Source organism: Geospiza fortis, unplaced genomic scaffold (genome assembly GCF_000277835.1).
Source record: "Geospiza fortis unplaced genomic scaffold, GeoFor_1.0 scaffold163, whole genome shotgun sequence".
Classification (NCBI taxonomy): domain Eukaryota; kingdom Metazoa; phylum Chordata; class Aves; order Passeriformes; family Thraupidae; genus Geospiza; species Geospiza fortis.
In genome coordinates this window covers 2,461,068-2,472,557 of record NW_005054401.1, presented here as the reverse complement: position 1 = coordinate 2,472,557, position 11,490 = coordinate 2,461,068, and the positions used below count along the sequence as shown (strand labels likewise).

At 41.0% G+C, this 11,490-nt stretch overlaps 1 protein-coding gene across 1 annotated transcript in view; it reads left to right on the top strand.

The window, feature by feature from the left end:
• C6 (complement C6) overlaps window positions 1-11,490 on the top strand; it is a 22,336-nt gene that overhangs the window by 1,873 nt on the left and 8,973 nt on the right. The window contains exons 3-10 of the mRNA XM_005426093.2: window positions 377-533; window positions 2,742-2,886; window positions 3,512-3,653; window positions 4,498-4,636; window positions 6,573-6,773; window positions 8,423-8,663; window positions 9,318-9,440; window positions 10,422-10,588. Of these exons, the coding sequence (XP_005426150.1) occupies window positions 377-533; window positions 2,742-2,886; window positions 3,512-3,653; window positions 4,498-4,636; window positions 6,573-6,773; window positions 8,423-8,663; window positions 9,318-9,440; window positions 10,422-10,588 (1,315 nt within the window). The remainder of the gene's footprint in view (window positions 1-376; window positions 534-2,741; window positions 2,887-3,511; window positions 3,654-4,497; window positions 4,637-6,572; window positions 6,774-8,422; window positions 8,664-9,317; window positions 9,441-10,421; window positions 10,589-11,490) is intronic.

Here is an 11,490-nt window from a genome sequence, read left to right as displayed (position 1 = left end):
CAGCATGAATGAGCTCCAAGTCTCCTCCCTGCTCCATCAGTTTTATGACAACAGATGATGTCAAATAAAGATTCAGCACCATCAAATTTGATGCAGCACTGTGGTATAGCCTAAACTTGCGAGAAATCCCCTCTTTTCCTCCTGGCTCTGTCTGTAGCTATCCTCAGGGACATCTGAAGTGACAATAATCAAAAAGAATTGCTCTTTTAACTTAAGGCATATTTGGATTTTTCTTGTAATCAATGTTCTGCAAATGCATATTATCTCTCAGGGTTTCTTAGCTGGGTTCAAACAATTTTGTCAGCCTTCACCCACAAGTAGAGAGCACCTACAGTCTGTCTATTCTTTCTTAGCATATTTTTTTTACTTTTTTTAGGCAAATAAGAATGGATGAATATTATAGCCAAAACTTCTGTGACCAGCTGTGCACAAAGCAAGAATCTCGCGCATGTAACCAGCAGACATGTCCTGTCAACTGTCAGCTTGGAGACTTTGGCCCTTGGTCAGAATGTGACCCATGTGTTAAAAAACAAGTAGGTAGAAAACGCATTATATGGGCTAAATGCAAGAAATTATGCTAAGGATATCTCTTTGTTTCAACTTTACAGCAATTAATCTGGAAAATGAGAGTTTAAGTTATCAAGGGAAATTGGTTATGAATTATACAGTAGGAGCTGGAGAGAACAAGTTTAAATAAATAGATCAAACCAGAAAGGGTTTTTGGTAGAATAAATCCATTTATGAGACTGCTTGTGATGCTTATCATAAACTTGCTTCAAAGTTTCCACTGCCATAGTTAAAGGTGAATTTTTCACATAAAGAATCAACTAAACTGTAAAGTGTTCATGTAGGCTTAAGCAGGAGACAGTCACAGAATCTTTGCTTATCCATAACATTCTGTATGTTCTAAAGACAAGAGAAATAGAATCAAATAATCTCTTGAAAAGCGTCAACAAATCCTAAGTGCTATTGGCTAGAAATTCTCAGGCTGTATCTTACACTGATTGTCAGGATCAGTTTGAGATTGCTGTAAATAAACACAGAGCACCATTCCCTGAACCTTCATAGCATGTACAAATCCCCCCCACCTCCACAAGTAGATGTGCTAATATCTGTGGGACAAACACCCAGGATGGAGTTTTTCCTCTTTGGCTTTTCTCTGTTGACTATGGTACACCTTTAGGTGAGGCAGTAGAGAGGTTAAAGTGTACTTGACCTAAACAAACCAAGGCCTGTCAAATGTAAGGTTGTAGAGGATAGCGGGAAGTGACAGCTGATTGTGTGGGGTAATTGTATGGCTGGTGGACATGAGCTTTGAAGCTGACCATGAGAGCAGCTCTGAGGTTCTGTACAGACACAGCCCATGAGTCTTAAAACCCCTTTCTGCATATACCCCTTGGTTTCAGAAATCCATGCCTGAAAACCAACCCTGAATAATCTGCCAGACATCATATCTTTATGTAAATATCTAAGTTTCTGATGCCCAAATAGGGTGAGAAAGGCACAAAAAAGCAGTTCTATGTGTGAGAGGTGAACCAGCCTGTGGGGTTGTAAGTAGGATGGAGAATCAATGAGAAACTGGGAGACAGAAAACTTTAAGATGTGAAAGGGAGTGTTCCTCTCAACTGGACTGATTTCAATCCATATAAATGTATTAATTTTTGCTAGTTTTAAGTATAGATGCAACATATATGCTTGTTAAAACAAAAAGGGGCTTTTGTGGACTGTGGTCGGTTTTCCCCTACAAACTATAAAGATCATTGCTTGTGTCATTTATAAATAGGAATAACCAGGAGAATGGAGGACCTGGCTTACAGTGTAAGAGTGAAGACTCTTAGTGTAGCAAGTTCTCATTGATGGGGAGGGATAAAGAAGTGGAAGCTCTGACAAATTATACAAGTGATGTTATGGAACTAATATGAAGTGTAAGGAATGGTTCTCACAAGCTTGAAAACTTTCTGGTGTTTCTCTTTGCACTCTCCCCTCAGAGTCACTTGGTTACTGATTTTCACTAGAATCTTCCTGCTCTGTTTGTCTCCAGGGTCTGTCTACAGGGAGGGAAGTCTGCAAGAGACTGTACTTTTCCAGTGGGAAAAATTCTTAGAGGAGAAACTGTTCAGGCACATGCAGACAGGTCTCACCAGAAGTCCTGTGAAGTGGAGTGGAAAATATATCTGAAGTGGTTTGTCTACCACCCTCCAATTTTACTGTTTTGTGTTAAGGGTGCTGTGTCAGGGAAAGAAAACTCAATGAGCTCCCAGAAACTTTCAAGAAAAGCTTTTTTGCCCTTTCAAGTCATCCAGTTCTCCTCAGACAAGCGGTCCCACATGTGGGAGTCAAGCCAGCTGGGTTGTCACTGTCAGGGTATTTCTAATTCAACAGAGATGGTAAAGAACAGGAAAAATCTCTGTAAGCCTGTTCTCACATAATTTCCTACTGTATATCTTGAAGACACAGGGATGGAATTTCTGATTCCTTTGTGGCGTAGACCAAGTAGTCTGCGGTTGAATAATTTGTGCTCCATCGAGACTAATGAGGCTCTTGGACACCAGTTCCCTGCCTGCCTCACCTGGGATGATGGCGCAGTAGAATGGAAGAACCAGAATGAGTGATTATTTCCTTCAGGGCTGTGGCTCTGATAAAGCTTAAGCAGTACAGATGTGTGTGGCTCTGCCTGGGGTGGGACTTAGCTACAAACAGCTCACAGAAACAGCCCTGGGCTTGTTTCCTCTGCCTTTCAGTTCCGTACCCGGCCACTCCTGCGACCATCCCAGTTTGGGGGCCAGGACTGCACCGAGCCACTGGTGGATTCCCGTCCATGTTTCCCAGCCAAGCTCTGCAACACAGTGGAAGTTGACTGCAAGAATAAGTTTCGGTGTGAGAGTGGTAATGATAATCCCCATTGCGTAACTGCAGTATTACCATTCAGTCAAATTTTAGGTAGTGAGGCAAAAGACATTCATACATTGTGTGCATAAATTCCAGGGAAAATGGACCAGGGAGAAAAGCTTATGTGAGGATTTTATATGTGTTAGTAACAGCTTATCTTTTCAGTTTCTTCTGTAAGTAATTAAAATGTAGTCCCTAGTCAGGGGTGTCACTATGCTCATGATAACTGGACAGTAGTACTGTTCCAATTATATTTCTTTGTACAAATTTTTCATATACAAATATAACTGCAGAGTTTGTCTGAACATAAATTCTCACTATTTTTATTAGGCTTGTGGCTATTTCTTGTTTGCTTCAATTTAAATATACCTGATTAAACGAAATAATTTTATCCACATATCCTTTTGCCAAAATTAAAATTAAGCCTTTGCAGCTTTGAAACAAGGCAAAACTCACAGAATTGAAATAATAATTTCTTAATTGGGATAATCCTGGCTTTATACTAATTTAGTGTTAACATCTATGGCAAGCTTACACCTTTGCAAGGGAAAAAGACAAGATTGCCCTTTTCTGCATTTAGACATGATGAACCTTTGCTGCTGCTGCTCTTTCTCTGGTGCAGGTCGTTGTATTTCAAAAACACTAGAATGTAATGGAGAAAATGACTGTGGGGACAACTCTGATGAAAGAAACTGTGGAAGGAAAAAGACTGTGTGTAACCGAAAGTATGAGAGCATCCCAGGTGTGCAATTAATAGGCAGTGGGTAAGCCAATTCTGCTAATCTTTTTGTAAGCTTTAGTTGTTACCTCACTAATTTACATGAACAAAATAATTCCCAGTAAGCATGTGAGAGCATTCATTAAAGCATATAATCTCTCAAATTAAAACTGGCAAGAAATTATAAAAATACAACCAAAAAATTAGACTAGGACTGGCCTGCTGCATCTTCCAGTCCTGCTCTGCACTGCTGGTAGACCAAATGAAGAGATGTCAAAGAACACTGTCCCCAAGTGATTTGTTTTGTCCTACAGCAACCAGAGCATGTATGGGCAACTTCCAGCTCATGGAATTACCTACCTGTACATCACGCCAAGTGCTTCAGAGATTTTGAGGGTGCTCCTCTACAGATGTTGTTGGTCTGTGTGACAGACACAGGATACCAACTACTTGCACACTATTAATTAAAGCAGTATAAAGCCTAAACATGGGATGCTTGTCCCTAGCAGACTTGCATTTTTTAATTGAATTTTGAACTCAGTGTGGTCCAGTAACATCACTTATGGTAGAAATAGAGAACCAGTAGTTCATTTTCCTAGAACATTTTCAGGCTCCCACTTAAGACTGACTGCCTTATGCTGACTTTAGGGTTATCAGTAAGGTTAGGCACGGCTGGAAAGTAGGAAACTGGATTGATGATACTGCATTTTTCTGGTGAATTCAGTGTGAATGAGAAGTTCTTGTAATTCCTTTCAAAGCAGTAACAAGACCCAGATGCTCATGCTCTCAATCGTATCTACAATACTCACTGCAGCTGTATAGCATGAAAAGTTTCACGTCCATATATTTTTCTGGAATAGCTTAATCTCTGGAAATAAATTTTTTTTTAGATTTCACATTTTCGCAGGAGAGAGCCGAGGGGAAGTTCTTGGCAACTCATTCAATGGAGGGCGATGCACAACGGTGAAGCGCAATGAGACAAGGAAGTTGTACCGTGTCCCTGCGAATCTGGAGGCTGTCAGCTTTCAGGTACTCTCAAGCAGCAGCTCCCAGCTGTAAAACTCTTGCTGTGATCACAGTCCAAATTAGTCTTAGGTAGTACTGTATGTTTTAGAACAAAACTTCTCAATCTGGTGAGGCTTGGACATGCTTCAGTTGATGTGTGGAAAGGGGATAAACGCTCACACTCCACTCATGGTTTTCAGATCTGTGTTAACTCAATGCACCATGTATCAGAGTCAATATGATTGATTTGAGCTTCTCCTGCTTCCAGTGGCTGCAACCTTATTTAGTTCCAACTTGGTACCAAGGGTCTTCTCCTAGCCAGACATCATCTAGGCAGAGGTTTAACTCCAAAGCTTAGTCCAGCACCACCTCTGTGTACCTGAAGAGCCATTGTCTGCAGCTACTGACTCCATCTTCCTTCCTGTCACCGGCAGCCTTGGGATCCAGGTCCTTCCTGAGCCATTTCAGCCCCTCAGTCCTGCCTGTTCCCTGCTCAGCCCCTCCACAGTGCAGCAAGGAAAGGAGGCAGGCACTGAGCCTGGAAAGCAGGAGGGCAAAATACACACAGCCTGGAGAGGAGGCTTGCAGGACCAAATGGGGAATGACCAAAATGAACCTGGAACCTTCTAATAAAAAATCTAGGAACCACTAATACCTCTTTTATGGACACTAGCATTCAGAAAATGCTTTGAATACTGTGGTTGGGGCACAACATCTGGCTGTGTACATATGAGCAGGCCCTGTTTGAAGCCAGTAGATGCTGCATTGGGGAAAAAAAAATACAGGATGTAAAAAAAGCCCAACTAATGGATGAAAACTGATTATTTTTGCCACAGGTGTTGTGAGATTTTAGGATTACGTTACAGAGGCAACTGAAAAAAGGACGCCCTGCTACATTTCACAGAAAGTGCAATTGAATTGGCCATGACGTGTAGGATTTATCAACAATAGTGAAAAATTACTGTCTGCAGAAATATTCAGACGGGAAAACCAACCTTTGGTTTGCCCAGGTCTATAGGCAGTAAAGTTCATTAAGTTACTGATGTCCATTTGCAGAACTGTCAGTGGTTTGTGAAACTCACCTTTAGGAGTGCATCTTTACCTTTTAACATTTAGAGCAGTTTCTCATATAGAAGGGTCACTGGATTGGGCCTTCTTGGAACTCCAGTCTATTTTCCTGCAAAAGCATAGGATTTCTTGAAAACTAGAAGGTGAGGGGAGAATGGGCCACCTCATTTCCCAAAATCCTTAGCAGCCCTATTAAGCAAACAGGTCTAGAAGAGGGGAAAAAAATCTAATTTTTCAAAAGCACACAAGGATTTTCCCAGATTTTGGGAAATAAGTAATTTCTGATCTGATGCTGATTTTGTCTTGGTGCTTTGCTCAACACCACCACTGGAGGTTTACCAACTCGATCAGCAGGTTTGCTCACAATTGCTCTTCGTCTGCCTTCAATCCATCATGCAGTATAGTACTAACAGTCCAAGCATACTCTGAGACTCTCCTGTGGAACCCTATTCATTCTTCTAGCTGGATATTGAGAAGAAAGGTCAGGAAGCACCAAATTCTGTCGTGTACAATATAGAAGCCAAGGGGCTGGGAAGTAGTCATGATGTGGACACAACATGTATGTCTGGAATTCTTTTAAAAGTGTGTTGGAACTTGTTGAAAAATATTCTTAAGGTTTAGGGCCCAGGGGTGAGAAGCTTTAGAAGAAAGTGCTACATGCTTTTTGTGGTTGTTGTATAAACAACTATTAGTAAGTCTGGTTCTTAGCTTGTATTCATTTTGCCTCTTAGCCTTTCTCAGTCTCTTTTGTGTAGCTTACTTTCACATCTCAAATAATCAAGCCTTATTTTTTCCATTAAAAAACATCAAAAAATCAAGAATTCTTTGCTTAATAGTTTTCTGTTTCATATTATAATTTATGCAAATGCATTTTACTTTACTGAATTTCCAGGTAACCGATGAAGAGGATGATGTAACATCAGATTTCTACAAAGATTTAACTCCCCTGAGTCACGTCGCTTCTTACAGTGGTTCATCCACTCATAGTGGTAAACATTCTTCTGGAATCCCATTTTTATTCTCAAAAAAGACACGGGTCCAGGTAACATCGTCTTCCTCCTTCAAGAAAGCTATTGAAGCCTCATATGAAAAGGTAATTCAATATTGCCTTCAGTTTCTTTCAGTTGATTTGTGTCTGCTCATTTCAGAACTGAGCTGCCAAAGGCTACTTTCCCTATCAAGACATTGGCCCACTAGAATTAGCTATTGAAAAAATCCTCTTCTGATATTACAATGTGTTCCGGGTTGTAACATACCTTTTGTAATGCACTTAGTACCGAAAACATAGGCTTATTCCATTTTTAAAAAGCATAGATTTGACATTATCATATTGGGTAAACCACTCCTTCCCCTATCCTAATTATAGATTAAGAGAGCATAATACCTAACAGCAGCAGACAACTCAAAAAAATAAAGGATGTGCACTCAAGAATGTTATACATATGCATGTACTGGGTATGAATCTACATTATTTTTTTATTTGGTAATTGACTTGCATATTGAAGTCTCATGTTGGAGTCTCAAATGCCAAGATGCATTTTAGTCATAAAGATAATCTCAGAAATAACACACCCACAGAAAAAGTTTCTCAGAACAGATAACATTTTTCCCATAAGATTCTGTGCCTTCAAAGCAAATGAATACTAGTACGGTAAAAGATTATGTATTTTTATAACTTAATGGCAGTAAATGATGGGCTAATTTTTGCATTTCTGCATGGGAAAGGCCACAGGACTGAATGAAAATAAGGCCTTTGGAAACCCAGGAGTTCTAATGCAATTACAGTGAAACTTCTGTGGAAATATTAGTCTTAAGATTTCCTATGATGGAAGTTTGCTGCAGGCCTTTCTCACTTGTCCTAATGGTTAAGTAACTTGATTGCTTGAACAGTCCATTGCTTCTAGTTTAAATGCAACTATCCTGAAGTTCCAGCTGCTGGAAACCAGTGCACTTTCATCCCCTATACACACATCAGGCAGGTCTCTTGCACAATTGGCAAGTTTATTTTGGGGGAACAGTGGCTTCTTATTGGCTTAAGCTCAGACCAGAGATAATTATGAAAATGTTAATTTAGGTTAAACTTTCAACAGAAATGTTATTCTGGGTACACATTGGTTTTCAGCATTGTTGTCCTGGAAGGTGGTGAGGTGCAGGAACAGGTTTCCTAGACAAGCTGATCCCCCATCCCTGGGAGTGTTCAAAGCTGGGTTTGATGGGGCTTGGAGCAACCTGGTCCAGTGGAAGTTGGTTCTGCCCACAGCAGTGCTGTTGAACCTAGATGGTCTTTAAGGCCCCTTCCAATCAAAACCATTCCATGATTCTGTGAAATCAGAGAAACCCACCAATAACTTAGTCTGGTGTTGGCTAAAGATGACATGGTTTAAAATCCTTTCTTAATAAATCCACAGCAGGATTATTACCTTGGGTCTTCCTTGTGTTATCTATTGTATCAGACAGGAAGCCTCTATTTTTATCTCTGTCTCCATAAATTGTATTAGTGAGTGTTTGTAGGTAGAGGTGTGCTTGTGTCTACAAGTAAATTTGCAACACTTCCTTAAATAGTGAAAAAAGAAGGCTATATTGATCACTTAAAAGGAGAGAGGAATATTCCTGTGCTTTGGGACTTCTCATTCAGACCTATATGTTAAAATATGTATAAATAAGATATTAATAATCTTGGCTTCTCTAGTTTCTGCACTCACCTCCCTCTGAAGGTGCTGACTCCCCTTTTCTTATTTCTAGAATTCCAACTTTATTAGAGTCCATAAAGTAATTTCTGTTGCAAACTTCACAATGAAACAGTCAGATCTGCAGCTATCAGATGTCTTTCTAAAAGCACTTAACCATCTGCCCCTGGAGTACAACTATGCTTTATACAGCAGAATATTTGATGAATTTGGCACTCATTACTACACCTCTGGGAAGATGGGTGGTTCCTATGATATTCTTTACCAGTATAGCTCGGAGGAACTGCAGAACTCGGGTATGTAATCTTTAACAAGAAAATATCATTATTTGTTTAACAGTTTTTCTTATCGCTGTTTTTAGATCTTACACCACAGAGTAAGTTCTCCAACAGCAAAAAATTCTTCAGACTTTCACAGACTCATTAATTACTCACATTGCTTACATATAGAGCAAGAAGAAACTTTTGCTCTACACTGTATTTGAAAAGTTCAGGAGATTCCTTATTTGGTAAATGTCGCTGTGTTCAGTGAAACTACTTAAGACCTTCAGACCAAGACCAGGTGCTACCAGGAAAAGTTGTTCCAGTTGTTCCTATATTATAGGACTGAGGTCTGAGACGTATAAGGGGTACTTTTTGGGATGCAGTCAACAACGTTGATGGTTTGGATTAGAAATTACTTTAACATTTTCCCATGACTGCTAGACTCTCAAAATCAAAAGACAACACCACAAAAATAGAAACCTAAAGTTAAAAGCTATGATCATTAATGGCACTGCTGCAGCTTGTATGGGCATGGGAGGGCAGCTGAAGCACGCCTCTGTCCAACACTGCACGTGGGGCAGTGAAGCTTGGGAAGCTGCTGGCTCACCTCAGTGTGGGAGCCTGGGCATGGTGCCTGCCATGTATCATGGTTGTGCTGATAAAGATGCTGCTCTGTGGTGTTTCTAGGCCTGTCAGTTGAGGAATCAACAGAGTGTGTCCGAACAGAAACAACGCGGCGTGTGTTCTTCAGGAAGAAAAAGAAAGTCAGTACCAGATGCACCACAAACAGGATGACTGTGACACATGAAGGTGACCATGATGAGAAAAGGGCCATGTCCTGTTACTTACCCGGAGAGATATAATTTCCCTTAGCTGCCCCAAGTGACCCTCAGTTTTGTTGAACAACAAATGCTCTTCTACCACTGTCAGAGCAGCCAGTGTTTCGTTGTCTGGCTCTGACACAAGCACTGAAAACATATTCTCATTTGCAAAAGAAATTATGATGTAGGTGTGTTATTTCTCTGCTCTGGAGTGCCATCACTGGGGATCTGGTGTCACTGGCTCTCTAGCTGGTCACAGATCTGCCAAACGCTACCCCTCACCCTAGGTCCTGGGCCAAGAATGCTGAACTGAAAAATGAGCAAAGCTAAAAATTTGTGTCTATGACTCACCCCCTGATCTTTAAGGGTTGCTCAGAGCTCATTGAGAGAGTTGGGCTGCAATAACACACTCCCTGACTTTTCCTTCCCACCTTCCTCATGCCAAGCAGACATTTAGGTACTGGGGTGCCAGAAATGTGTCAGAAACTGCAGAAGGCTGGTGCATTTTCCATGAGGATGGCAAGAGTCATGTTCTGTATCACTAAGGATAGGAATTTCATCACTTCCACCATGTTTTTGTCCTCAGTAATTGATTTGTATCTTACTTGGATGTTTGCAGCCAGGACTAAACCAACCATGCAGTGTGTTCTAGAGGTATCCTCCTACTATGCTGTGTGCTCTAGAGGAGGCTGCTGCATCCTCTGCATTTTCCACTACTGTCTTACACTCTGGATATCCCCATGGTTCAGGTCTCAAACACTTTCATTTGGAATATTATCACAGGCTTCTGTTATAGCAGGCAGGGATTGCTCTTCTGAGCTTTGACTTCATCTTTTCAAGGACAATTTCAGAAAATTAATCTTAGTACATTCTTTAATATCCTCTTATACTTTTTCTTATAGTTGTGTTGTCACACATGCTGTCTTTGGAAGACTTTGTCTGAAAATTCTGTAATGAAATCATCTTTCAGGTTCCATTTTGGAGTCAGCTGAGCGATCAATTTCCCTGGTGAAAGGTGGCAGGTCAGAGTATGCAGCAGCTCTGGCATGGGAGAAAAAGGGGGCTTTTCCAGGACACAGAGTCTTCACAGACTGGTTGGAGTCAACAAAGGACAATCCTGTGGTGATTGACTTTGAGGTAAGAGAAAAACAAGAAGAACACTGAGATAGCAAAGACTAACTGCTATTTATAGAGCTGTGCAGATATTTTTTTCCTGTAAAGAGGGATGATGATGTGTCTGATATGAATGTACATAAATATGAGTATAACATAAACATACAGAACTTTTATTAGGACAGCTTCTTATGCATGTTGGTTTATAAGGCACACCAGTTTTGCATTGTGCACGGACAGTGGGATTAAGAGTGAGGAATGTGAATTACTTGCTCTGGCACCAGCTGGAGCTCAGGCATAGGCAGGGGTTAGTTACTGTGCAGGAAAACAGCACATGGCATCATTCCCTTGTCAGGCCTAGGTTGCAAAGTGTGTCACATACCTAAATTGAAATAAAACAGCAACGCTCTCTATCTCTGTCCTGGTCCTTTAGTGCAGCATGCTGGTGCTGCTGTGAGTGCACCGAGCTGTCTCCCTTCCCAGCTGGTACAGCAGCTGCTCAGCAGCACTTGAGGCAAACAGCAAAATCTGCCTCAATGCAGCATCCACTGAGGGATGGGATCCATGAGGGATCTGCTGACCACACCCTGCTGCAGCTGCTGAACTCCTGAAGGCAACAGAGGGATGTCTGACATGACAGGGACTGGATGCAAGCAAGCCCTACAGCACATAGTGATCTGATGTGTGGTAGAGAGTGTCCTGCATTTTAGGACATAGTATCCCACTTGGTTGATTCTGCCCTGGGTCACAGACTCCTAAATTGGGGAGTTAAAAGCATTATGAACAGCATAATTTATATATATATATATATATATATATATATATAGCGCTGCTGTGCTCCTTTAAAACATCCACAATTCCTGTGTGATACAGCTTCACACCTAAGCTGTAGCTCCTTTAAAAGCTCTGCCTTCCCCGGTGAGGTG